Source organism: Schistocerca piceifrons, chromosome 7 (genome assembly GCF_021461385.2).
Source record: "Schistocerca piceifrons isolate TAMUIC-IGC-003096 chromosome 7, iqSchPice1.1, whole genome shotgun sequence".
In the NCBI taxonomy this organism is placed as follows: Eukaryota; Metazoa; Arthropoda; class Insecta; order Orthoptera; family Acrididae; genus Schistocerca; species Schistocerca piceifrons.
This window is the reverse complement of record NC_060144.1, coordinates 186,984,655-186,998,497: the sequence shown is the minus strand read 5'-3', so window position 1 is coordinate 186,998,497 and position 13,843 is coordinate 186,984,655. Positions and strand designations below refer to the sequence as shown.

Sequence of the window (13,843 nt, the reverse complement as noted above, 5' to 3'; positions counted from 1 at the left end):
TTGCTACTCACGATATAGCAGAGATGCTGAGTCGCAGACAGGCACAACAAAATAAGCTTTCGGCCAACAAGGCCTTTGTCAAAAGTAGCGCGGCCAACTCACACACACATAACCACAGTCTGTGACAGCTGAAGTAAGTGTGGTTTCAGCTGCCACAGACTGTGGTGATGTGTGCATGTGAGTTGCACTTGCATGTGTGTCTGTCGTCTATTTTTGCAAAGGCTTTGTTGGCTGAAAGCTTATTTTGTAACAGTCTTTTTGTTGTACCTATCTGCTACTCAGCATCTCCACTATATGGTGAGTAGCAACTATCCTTTTCATAATATTGTCAGAATACAGTCGAATTTACTGTGTGGGTGAGACTGTGCTCTGCATATTAAATTAAGAGTTAACAGAACCATTCAAAATACAAATGTCCATTCAGTGCTAGAGACTGCCTAGTCTGCTAATTTGAGAATTGAAAACATGAGAAAGAAGCACATACACAAAAGTGAAGAAGAAAAAACTAAACAGTGGAAGTGAAAGATTACTTCTCTCAGGTAAAGGGCTTATGGCAACTACTTGAGAACTGTGATTTCGAATACAAGATCTGGGACCTTTTAGTTAATGGCATCTGTGGAATTATTTTGAGATACATTAGGAGGTGCTGTCTAACTCCCTTCCCTACTTCCTCGATATCAATTTCTCCATTCCATATTCGTTATACATGATGTAACTTTTTGATATCATCAGTATCGAGATACTATACTATAGCCTGAAGATCAATTTAAGGTCTGCAAGATTGATACATGCACAAAGCAAAATACTATATTCAAGATGTTTGTCATAATGGTCTAACGTAGGCTGTTCTAGCTCAAATGCCAGCCTGCAAACAGCTGATGCTCTGGTTGTCCAGCAGCCAGGCCATAGCCTAAACGATACTAATTCACTGGCAGAATGCATAGAGACATTGGTAGCCATGCATGTACCGAATGTGTGCACAAATGGACCATGTAGTAGGTAACCTGTATCAGTTACATGTGCTCGCAGCAAGCTGTGGGGCACCCGGGTGCCTGTGTCCTATGGGGTACATTGGAACCACCTAATCTAACAGATACGCACGTTTTTCACTGCGACATATGTAATCCAGCAGATGTGTTCAGTAACCAGAAGAATGAGTTAACACTTTTAACAGAACGTTCTTAAACCGGAAAGTGAAGGTGAAACATTTCTTGGTGAAGTGATAACTAGAGAAGAAAACTGGTTTCCACTAATATAGTCATATTTGTTAATCAAAACATGAACAGAACTATAAGGAAAATTTGAATGAATGTCTGTGTTTTGTGCAACACAATTTTCTTCTTTTTCTGATCCCTCACTGATTAGTGTAATATGCACTGCAAATTTCTGACACGACAAATCAAGGGGTAAAATTTCTAAAGGCATTAAGAAAGGCATTCTATGTTATATTGTACTTATTGATCCTGCACACCAACAGTTCACTTCTTCCAACAACAGAATGTGAGAACTTTGCACAGAAACTACAATATTAGTTCATCTCCACCTACCTCGTAATCCTGACAATGGATTATTTTTTATTGTTCCTTACACTTGATGAAACACTCAAAAAACAACAGTTTAACACAATTGAAAGCATAATATAACTCTGGCTGAGTCTTGAAGATCTGTTTAAAGACTGTTTACTGAAGTGGGAGGACATATGTTGCTATATAATCTAACATTTTCCTTGTAAAATCAGTCATACAATCTTTTAAACAAACCTAATTTTGTAGGTCATTCATCCAGATGTTGTTTAAGTGGACACAGACATTATGATAATAAATAAAATTCCAAGGAACATGCCACCAGCTCTCAGAAAATTTGAGTTCCAAAGTGGTGGTTATTGTAATGATGCTATCATATTACATGTTTTATGTTATAATATTACATGTTTTCATAGTCTTTTGCTTCTTATCTATATACTAGAAGAGACTGCAAGACAAATCTCACTCACAATCTTTAAAAATGCATATCACAGGAACACTTTGATTTTATATAGAGTGCAACACTTTTCAGCTATATTCTCATCTCAAACATTTTCTGAACAGTAACCAAAGAGATTTCTTTATTCACACCACTGTAGAACAACCATAATTTGAACATAGGCTTGAAAGATCAGTAATTTAGAGCTATAATTATTTACATTGATTAAAGGCACAATATTCACTACTTATCACATTATTTTAATCCTCATAATCTGGCTTATCACTCTGATAAAACATCTTTCAGTATCACAGCCAGTGACACATTGCAGTGTGCTCTTTAGACATTCATGTCTGTGCAGAAAGGGCTACAAGCCTTTCCTCCATTTGACTTTTTCAATAAACTCTGAAATAGTGAAAGAATCTTGTCATCACTGAGTGTTAAGACTTCTTCAGCAGCAATATGGGCCAGTAGAAAACAACAAACAGCAGGAAGAATGCTGGAAATATTGTACGTGAATGCCTATCAATCTCTCTCCACAGTACCTGAAAAATATGAATGTATATTAGTGATTATGTTTGTTTGTGGTTGATGTAACTGATACAGAGAATCATCTACTGCTGTTACTATTTTCTTGTATTGTAGTGAGATATTTTAAGAAAATTTAGGGCATCATATAAAGTTTTCCTGGTTAGAATCAATATTGAAATTGACAGTCCTTCCATATTTCTTTAAAATTCACTTATTTAAAATGTGACAAAGTTAGTACTTTAAGATCCTCTTAATTTGAACCAGAAATGTTTCATTTCCCATAACAAACATGTAAGTACCAGTCAATTTAATGTGGTATTCTAAATCAAATCCACAGTCGTCCATGTGATATGTTGATGGCTAATGTTACAACAAATGTTTTGATTTAACTAATGGTACATGGTGAATTTCCTAATAATTATAATGAAAAACATTTCTATGGCCTACATTCTGTAAAACAATGCTAATGGAATAAGAAATTATAGATTTACTTGGTGTGTCAGATATGGGTACAGTTTTAAGCTTTTCATGAAATAGTCTATCATCTTCACCAGGAACAACTTATTGTCATACCAACAGCAGCAATCATGACAGTTAGTTGTCCTTGATTAAGGAAACAGACTATTTCATCAAAATGTCAAAACCATACCCAGATCTGATGCATCAAGTAAACTAAGAATATTTTATACAAGGATGTCGCCCAAGAAACTTTGATCTCACTGCTAACTGAAAATGCTTTATTGTAATGTGTACATAAATTATATCAATGTGTGCAAGTCAACTAGTGTAATTTATCACTAGGAATTTATAAGTGGTGTTCAAAAAGAAATGAGACGGAGTCTGGAATGCACAAACCGGTGACAGGAGGGTATTATCGTGGCGTGTGTAACGAGTTGAGGTTGCCACCAGAGTGTGGAAGTTCACAGCCTGTCATTAGAGGGCACACATGCACATCACATGAATATATAGAGCTAGCAGCAGCATGCATCAATCATCAAACGCTGTCAGTCGCATTGCAAACAGAGACATGGAGGTCACATATTGCCTCTCCCTCCCTCTTCTTCCTGAATCTGGAAGTGATTTCCCATTGTTCCACTAAACCTCTAATTTATCCAATTATTCTTCTAGTGTGACATGTCTTGAACCTGACCAACACATATATACAAGAAATCTTCAATTTTAGAATCCCCCCCACCTCTCCCCACTGGACAAATCTTTGCAGATGCCCACGACCGTGCCCTATAACAAACTTGACAGTCATGAAAACTGAGGGAAGGGGCAGTGTGCTGAAGAAAATCATGTGTGCCAGCATCAATTAAAACACTCAAGTCCAGTCTGTAATTCTTAAAATCTGGTTATCAATTGTAGGATTACAATTAAGTGCACCAAATGGATATGAACTGAAAACTAATTACTGCAGAACAAATATAAAAGGTGTAGCTCTTTCTGTTGACAAAAAATTGAAACTAAGTTACAAAATTATAACTTTAAATGATCTTTGTATAGAAGCAAACTTTGAGTTTGCAGCGGTGTTGTTCCCAAAACTAGAAATAATTGTTGTCTCTACATCATCTTCCAAACTACAATAAAAACTTGTTTGTAAAAACTCTTGAAGAACCAATAAAACTGTAACATAAGAGCAAAAACTGCAAAGTGTTAATGTTTGGTGACATTAATATAGACATTACGTATCAAAGTGAGACAATAAGCTACTTATTAAATACCTACACCAACTTCATTCAATTTATACCGTATAAATGACTATCCTACCAGATTTACAGCATGCATGGATAATGTAATATGCAGCTTTCAATTACACAGAATGCAATCAAATACTACTGATCTAGCTATCTCAGCTCATGAAGGGCTGTGGTATAGACTATCTCTAAATAATAAATTAAATAGCTGTTCAACTGAAAGTGGAAGACTAATCTGAGTCATTAATCATCACAAATTAAATCAGCAACTAAAAATTCACCCAAACAGGCTATGAAGGCACAACGGTACTGACTGGCCACTGTGTCATCATCAGCTAAAAAGAAAATTAAACTTTATAAACTGGACTATAGCAATCTTGCAGGATATGAAAGCAAATGAGTCAGCAACTGCATTAAAAAGACACTAATGGAAACCTTTAGTGAAATCTGTCCTACATATTACAAGATTCACTGCAAGCAGAAACCCTCTACTAAATCTAAAAGCATATGGAACTTGTATACACCACAAATAAGCAATAAGAATCATGACACTCCTGTGCTATTATATGTTAAACAACAGTATAGCTTATAATGAAATGTTCACAACAGTAAAATGGCATTATAAATAAGAAATCAAGTTAGATAAATGTGACTCAAATGATGAACATATTCTTAATGCAGAAAACTGACACAAGGCAGCTTGGGAAGTCAATAAAACAGAGATAAATTGTCAAGAGAAAACCAGTGTTATAACTGCACCACCAGATACATTAAACACGCATTTTAACAAACCCATCTCAGGCATCAAGGTAGAGGAATATGTGAACAAATACATAGCTCTACTGCAAACTAAAAACAATAATACAAAAGGTAGTCTTAGCTCAACTAATGAAACTAGCAGACAAGTCGATGAAACAATAGATAACACACAACCTGCGAACTTCAGTTTGTTATGGAATCTTGGACTTTATCATCAAACAAATAAAAAAAAGAAATTTTAATACCACCAACAGGTATTGTAAACAAGATATTAGATGGAGATGACTGCCCAGAATGCTTGAAAATCTCTATAATTAGGCCTGAAAAAAAGTTGAAAGAAGAACTGCAAGGAAAATACTGGGACCTATAAGTAACAGTGATGGTGAATACAAACTAAGATCAGAGAGCTCTAACACACACACACACACACACACACACACACACACACACACACACACACACACACACTCACTCTCTCTCTCTCTCTCTCTCTCTCTCTCTCTCTCTCTCTCTCTATATATATATATATATATATATATATATATATATATATATATATATATATATATATATATATATATATATATATCTAAAAGAAAGATGTGAAACTTACCAAACAAAAGCGCTGGCAGGTCGAGATAGACACACAAACAAACACAAACATACACACAAAATTCTAGCTTTCGCAACCAATGGTTGCCTCGTCAGGAAAGAGGGAAGGAGAAGGAAAGACAAAAGGATATGGGTTTTAAGGGAGAGGGTAAGGAGTCATTCCAATCCCGGGAGCGGAAAGACTTACCTTATATATATATATATATAAGCGCTGGCAGGTCGATAGACACACAAACAAACACAAACATACACACAAAATTCAAGCTTTCGCAACACACTGTTGCCTCATCAGGAAAGAGGGAAGGAGAGGGGAAGACGAAAGGAAGTGGGTTTTAAGGGAGAGGGTAAGGAGTCATTCCAATCCCGGGAGCGGAAAGACTTACCTTTGGGGGAAAAAAGGACAGGTATACACTTGCACACACGCACATATCCATCCATATGTGCGTGTGTGCGAGTGTATACCTGTCCTTTTTTCCCCCAAAGGTAAGTCTTTCCGCTCCCGGGATTGGAATGACTCCTTACCCTCTCCCTTAAAACCCACTTCCTTTCGTCTTCCCCTCTCCTTCCCTCTTTCCTGATGAGGCAACAGTGTGTTGCGAAAGCTTGAATTTTGTGTGTATGTTTGTGTTTGTTTGTGTGTCTATCGACCTGCCAGCGCTTTCGTTCGGTAAGTCACCTCATCTTTGTTTTTTTTATATATATATATATGAATAATAACAGACTGACCAACCATATCTTCAACATACTAAACGGTTACAATACCAAACCTACATGGTTCACTGAAATTGACAAACAATTTGAAAAATTGGAATTAGAATGAATACTGGAGTGGGGTGGACCCAGGAAGAAAAGGAATGACACTCTCAAAGGATGAAAAATGTCTGGGAGCAACAAAAATTAAATGCAAAGAAGAGGAAACAAAAGCTGATTTCTCATACCATTCATAGGGATTGCTCAAAGAAGTAAGTAATAAATCTGTTTATAAAAAGTGAAAACCACATCACCAGACAATTACCGATCCATTCCCACCTCTCTCAATAATGTCTGAGGTAATCTTGTATTGTATGCAACAACAGCTTAGCCAGCACTTTCAACACAGTTTACTCATTTTTGCACAGTACGGTTTCTGTCTGGCCTCTCTACTATTAAAACAGTTGAAAGCATTACAGCAAAAGTGTATAACTGCTTTGAGAATAAGTCAGTCAGTTCTGCAACAGTACTTGACCCAAGTAAAACCTTTGACCCAGTCCCCATAACATGCTAATTAGAAAGGTAGGTCACTGTGGAATAAGAGAGAATGCTTGTAACTTACATGAGAAATAGGAAGCAGCTTGTATGTCTAGTCAATCGAAAATCAGATTGTCTACCAGTCATAAAAGGAATGCCTCACAGCTCAATTTTGGGCCATTTTTATTTTATGCTGTATATTTGAATGACCAGACCACAGTATTACTGTGGAAATCTGTGTTCTACATGGATGATACTATACCAACTGCACATGGCAGCAGGATAGAGGAACCACAACATTATATAGCCACACTAATAGAAATATGCAGCATTTAAGTGCACTGAAACAGGGCAGTAAGTCAGCAAAACTTGTTTTCGTGGGATACTCATACAGGAAAGGTATGCAACAGCACAAATTAAGATGCAGTATTAACAAAATGCTCTCGTTAGGGGAAAGCTTGGGTGTATTCAGGCCTAGAGCAGCATCCCCACTGGCTGTGTCATGGAAAACAAAGAAATGACGTTCCTTGCCGCACAGCATGGCCAGTGAGGACATCAAATCACACTGTTCTGCAAAACACTGAACAATTTCGGTGCAGTGTCAGTACATCAGAGGAAATAGTTTGTTCGTGTGCAGCTCTGTTTGGATGATGTTCCTCATTTCCCATTTTTATTGACAGACACTGCTTCATTCTGTGCAGTTCTGCATTCCTCTTCAGCATTCTGTGCTGCTCTTTGCCACGTGTCCAGTGTTTATGTGCCTTAACCCAGATATGACTGTTTCCTTCAGGAAGCATTTTTGCATAGGAGCTTAAAACCACTTATCCTACTTGTTTATCCTACCTTGCAACAGATGGCATTAGTATACACTTCAAACAGCTGACCCTTGTTTAAAACAATATTTAGCTTTCATTGTTGGCTCACAATTATTCTGTGTGCATGAGAAATCTTGGTTTGCTGAAAATGGATTATCTGCCTGAAGTTCAAGTTGATGGGTAAGTATAACTTATCTGTGTGCTTAAGTATTAGAGATATAACTGTACACATATTCTCTCAGAATGTCATATTAGTATACTAAATGATAAATGGATATTTGCAATGTGAATATATCCTCAGTGATTGCCAGTTAAAGCACATCCTTCTACAAGGACATTAGCTTTATGCATACAAAAATCAAACACAATGTTTTATGACATTTCTCTTTTGCTCCAACATAATTACATGTGCTTATACAATACTTTAAGAACAAAAGTATGTACTCTGCTTTAAGTCACTAAAATTTAGATAATACACTCTTATGCATATTTATCATCATTCAAATTTTTGAATTTTTGTTGTTTGTTGTATCAGAATCGAGAAACCAAATTTATGTTTTGTTGTTTCATAAATACCCATATAAAAATCCTGCTTGTGAACATTTGGTTTGTAAGGCACACTTTTTCAATAGGATTGCTATTATTTCATTATATGAAAATCAAATGCAGTAGTAAGAACTAAACACTATTAAAGGTAATGATGATATAAGCAAAAACTTACACTTCCTAGACTTTTTATTTTTTTGCATGGAATGGTTGACATCGGGTGAACTTTATGAAATTCTGGAGAGTACTGATGATGACTTGCCTGGAAACGGTTTGGATGTTGCTTTTTTAGCACTCACGAGTGCTACAGATGATCTGACAGATGAAGATTCTGATCATGAAGAAGCACCAAATATTAATAATGTTCCAGCAAGTCAGTTGAAAGCTGCAGCCACAATTTGTGATAAGGATATGTCTAACAATATAAAAATTCTGAAGCCATCAATTTTGACAAATTATGGGGGTATTGATTGTTTAACTTTGCTGCCTTCCACATCCACTGCTGCAGTGCCCTATGCACACCAAAAAAATCAGCCGCACCAAAATGAAGAAAATCAACTAAAACATCTCATAAGTACAACTGGGTAAAACAGACACTTCCACCTACAACCAAAGAATGTCCACAAATGAGTACTGTAAAACATTCATTGAGTGCACCATTAGAATATTTTGAACTATTTTTTGACAGGGATGTTATAAGAATGATGGTGAAATACACCAACCAATTTGCTACAAAGAAGAACAGTTTTGGAGATTGTTCTGAAAAGGAAGTGAGGTGCTTTTAGCTAGTTTGCTTCTTAGTGGTTATGTCAGGGAAAGACACGTATTGGGAGATGTCAATTGATGTACACAACATTTTAGTTTCTAATGCCATATCCAGGGACCGCTTCAAGTTCGTTATGTCAAGTACTTACATTTGCTACAATGATCAACTTGATGGTACTGAGATATTTTCTAAGGTTCAGTCTCTTATAAGCTTGATAAAGGAAAAATGCAGAGAACATACACCTCACATGCAAAACCATTCAGTTGACAAAAGCAGAGTTCCTTATTCTGGGTGTAAGGAGCAAAACAGTTTATTCAAGGCAAACCTATAAGATATGGGTTTAAGTTCTGGTGTGTAGAGTGAAGTAATTGATATTTGATATGGCTGGAACCATACCAAGTAGCTGGTACATTGTCAGAAGAATATGCACACAATGATTTTGGATATGGAGTAGCCATGACATATGTTGACCAGCTGGACGAGCTGCCGTATAGACTGTATTTTGATAAAATATTTACTTATTTCATCTTCTGTGTAACTTGCATCTAAGAAATATCCAGGCCAAAGGCACAATAAGAACCAACCAAATTGGTAAAGATTGTAATCTACAGAAGGGAAAAGAAATGGAAAAGAAACCTAGAGGGACAGCTGACTTCAGATCTAAGAATTCAGTCAACATGTTAGTGGCTTCATGGGATGATAACAACATGGTAACAATGGCAACTAACTTTGATATTATAAGCCCAACTCATCCAGTAATGCGATATTCATATCAGCAGGAAAGATGGATCACAATTCAACAATCAAGACTCATTTACCATTGCAATAAGTTTATATGTTGAACTGATAGAGCTGATCAAAATATTTCACTCTATAGAGTACACGTCAGAGGTAAGAAATGGCATCTCCCCATCATTGCACATTTTGTCAGCAAAGTGAGCAGAACACATGGCAACTCTACAGCAAAGATGCTGCTGGTAAACTGGCCCACATGGCGTTTCGTCAAAGAACTGTCACTGCAATTCTGGAACCAAAATGTGGTGTTGCTATGCAAAGAGGAAGACCATCTACAATGGCAAAAACTGATTATATAAATAACAAGCTGGAACATTATATTGCAGATTTTCCTCTGGTTCCTGTTTTGGGAAAGAAGAAACGATGTCACTGTCACCAATGTAAATAAATAAATAAAAATCATTAAATTCAGTGTACCAGTTCATCTTCCTTGTTTCATACTGTTTTATTCAAAATTGTAAGACAGTATTGATCTGAGGATTAAATGCTGACAATGTGTTAAGTGAATATTAATTCAGCTGAAGTTATTTCAGAAGAATGGGCCATTTTTTCAAAAGCTTTGCAAATAAAAAGTTTTAAACTATCATATAAATGTAACTTTGATTATAATTAAGTGATTAATTACAGTTTTCATTAAAATACAAACAAAAATAAGTCAGTCTTATCTGGTTGAAGCTGACACTGTTTCTTTAAAATATTTTATTCACAACTCTTAAAAAGAGAATGTGAACTAAACTCACAATGAAATTGATATGAATAACTGTGGTAACAATCAGCTCAAATTCCATGAGTGGTATGGTCACACAAAGAGAAACGGACAGGTTTTGTTTCAGTAATGACATTACATCGTGACATCTGATGTGGATTCTGAAAACATTGATCACATAAATGCAACTCATGCTTTTCTCACATGACATACTGAAAGCTGTGGGGGAAGGCAGACAGGTAGATGCAGTATTTCTTGATTTCTGAAAAGCATTTTACTCAGTACTGTACCTATGCTTATTGTCAAAAGTACAATTATATGGGGCACCAAGTGAAATTTGTGATTGGATTTAGGATTTCTCAGTAGGGAGGATGCAGCATGTTATCTTGGATGGAGAGTCATCATCAAATATAGATGTAACTTCAGGTGTGCCCCAGGAACGTGTGTTGGGACCCTTGTTGTTCATATTGTATATTAATGGCATTGCAGGCAATATTAATAGTAACCTCAGACTTTTTGCAGATGATGCAGTTATCTGTAATGAAGTACTATCTGAAAGAAGCTGCATAAATATTCAGTCAGATCTTGAAAAGATTTCAAATTGTGCAAAGATTGACAACTTGCTTTAAGTGTTCCTAAATGTAAAATGTGCACTTCAAAAAATGAAAAAACATAGTGTCCTATGACTATAATGTCAATGAATCGCTGTTGGAATCAGCCAACTCCTACAAATACCTGAGTGTAGTATTCTGTAGGAATATGAAATGGAATGATCACATAGACTCAGTTGTGGGTACAGCAGGTGGTAGATTTCAGTTTATTGGTAGAATATAGGGGAAGTGCAATCAGTCTACAAAGCAGATTGCTTACAAATCACTCATGTGACCAGTTCTAGACTATTGCTCAAGTGTGTGGGATCAAGGATGTGGCCAAAGGGGGGATCCAAGAGGTCTGGACCCCTCCATCACCTAAACAAAATTACCCTAGTTGCCATGTTGTGAAATGGAAATATGTAAGGAGCCATCAGAGAGTTTCCACTTGCAGGCATTGCTGCAGCAACACAGAGTGACCCCAAATTGGGTATATACCCATCGACATGTGAGCAAGGCACTCAGACATGCATGTGGTAAATACGGAAATGTGCACTATGGTGATATTATGAAATGATCCAAACAGGACCAATGTGTTGTTATTCTCTTCTTGGCATCCATCAGAAAATAAATAATGTGTGTGGAGTAGAATGTGTGTCACAGACCACCATTGTGGAGTGGTTGACAATGGGCGCTGCTGCTTCATGATAATGCTAGTCCCTATATCAAAATGTCACATTGCAGAAGTTACACCAGCCCTAATGGGAGACACTCAAGTGCACACCCTGTGGTACTGATCTCTCCCCCATGTGATTACCATGCCTTTAGTCCCTTGAGAAAGAACTTGAAAGGTCAATTATTCCTGTCAGATGAGGATATACAGCATGCAGTTACGCATTTATTCACACAGTAGGACACAGCGTTTTACCAGAAAGGTGTCTTCAACTTGATATGTCGATGGGATCATTGCCTCAATGCACAGATGATTTTGCCTGAGTGACATACCAATTTTGGTCTGTACAGCCTTCAAACAGTAATTTCTTGATCACCCCCTTCAAAAAGGTCATCGACAGATTTAAGATATCAATTGCACTATTGGCTATCACCTTTCCCTACTGTATTTATTTATTTCTTACTCCATCGATCCATCTGTGATAAACACACAAGGATATAGAGTGTGTCAGTAAACAATCAATACGAAGGTAGTAGTAAAGCAGTCAATCAGACAGAAGTAATACTACATGTTTGCTATACACAAATGTCATAAGAGTGACAGATTACACCAAACATTACACATACAAAGTGAAAACAAATTAAAAACCAGTGAAAATGACTATGAATGTTACATGGGTAAGGTACCTACATCATTGCTCAGACTTAAACTATGGTGTATCACACTCAAAATATCTGGTCCATACACCTAGGTGTTTTTTTTTCATTGTGGCTAAAATACTCTTCTAAACTTTAAAATGACCTTTCCAGAAGAAATTGCTTCAGATGCTCCCTAAAGGAGGAATGGTTATCATATTTGTTTTTAATATCTGGAGCGAGAGTCTGTCGCCAAGGCCAACTGTTGTACATTGTTGGCCTTACTCGAGTTTAGTTGTTATTTTGTTAATCAGTTTAGTTCTTACTTGTAGATGAATTTAATGTAAGTACTGCAATTTATTGTCTTTGTGTTGTGCTCTATTCTGATAGTTTTTTAGTTTGTATATGTTTGTAACAAGAAAGAAGAGGAAAACTGATTGTGATTCTTCCACTCTTGTTATGGTAAGTTAAAGATACTCGTATGGATGCTTTACTGAAATAGTATAATTACCTACCTACAGCATTTTAATGTTAGCACTGTAGTCATTATTTGAAGACTGCAAGGCTTTGGGGTTGCAATATTTCAATATTTTACGAGGATGTGGAGTGGTATACAGTATTACAAATAACATTAATATCAGTGCATAAAAATACACTTGGGTTTGTGTATGTCACCCAAAAATCTTGTTGTTCAACAAAAATAGAGCCCAAATGGTGAATGTTACATTTCTTTAAAAAATCTGCTCAAAATTCTATCATTATTTGTCCAAATGGTAAGATATTGCCCAGTCTGGCCACCTGGGTGGTACTCACATTATGAAAACCGTTCCAATATAGAATGATGAGGAAGGGTTGGAGAGCAGAAGCGGTATGTGATGACAGCACATTCTATAGTTCATTTGTTTCTAAAATATTTTTTCAGTGGGCTGCTTAAATCTGTCCACACCAACTGTGACCTGCATCTCCGCCCCTCCTTTCATCCAAAATTTATTTACACTTTTGTAATGTCACAAGAGCTGAAGCCACAAATTCCCTGCACCATCACACCTTAAAATGCAAGTATGACAATGCAAGTGATATGGCTGGTACTTACTCTGGTCTCCAAGCTAGAATTAAATAAATCAACCCTCTTGCTTTGTATATTCTGCATGCAGCTGACTTCTTAAAGTTATAAGGAACCCCTTGAGTGTGAGGTCGCAAGTTCTTCAGGCTCATTTGAAAGTAATGAACAATTACAACAGGAAAAATATTAGCTGGCCATGTGCATCATGAGGGTGACGCGAAATGAGTGTCTGGGAGGTGCAGAGATCAATCTTCTGTGGGATGCATTTATTCGACCTCACAAAATTGACCTCATCAACGTTCAAGAAATGTTCAAAACAAACCATTAACTTGCACCATGAACACCAAATGGAAAATAATGTGCCCTGGTGACTACAAAGGTTCGCACCATCAAGATTGAAGGCGAACTCCTTGGTAGGTACAAAACGTGCAGTATGTTCAGCTATGTATCCACTCTTAAAGAGTTC

At 36.7% G+C, this 13,843-nt stretch overlaps 1 protein-coding gene across 4 annotated transcripts in view; it reads right to left on the bottom strand.

The window, feature by feature from the left end:
- Window positions 1-1,831: 1,831 nt before the first annotated feature.
- Window positions 1,832-13,843, bottom strand: part of LOC124805084 (glycine receptor subunit alpha-3) — a 603,880-nt gene continuing 591,868 nt past the window's right edge. For 2 of the 4 annotated variants that reach the window (XM_047265520.1, XM_047265519.1), the window contains exon 11: window positions 1,836-2,507. In XM_047265520.1, the coding sequence (XP_047121476.1) occupies window positions 2,403-2,507 (105 nt within the window). In that variant the 3' untranslated portion in view covers window positions 1,836-2,402. Of the gene's footprint in view, window positions 2,508-13,843 lie in introns of all 4 variants that reach the window. The other 2 variants (XM_047265522.1, XM_047265521.1) reach the window with 2 other exon arrangements.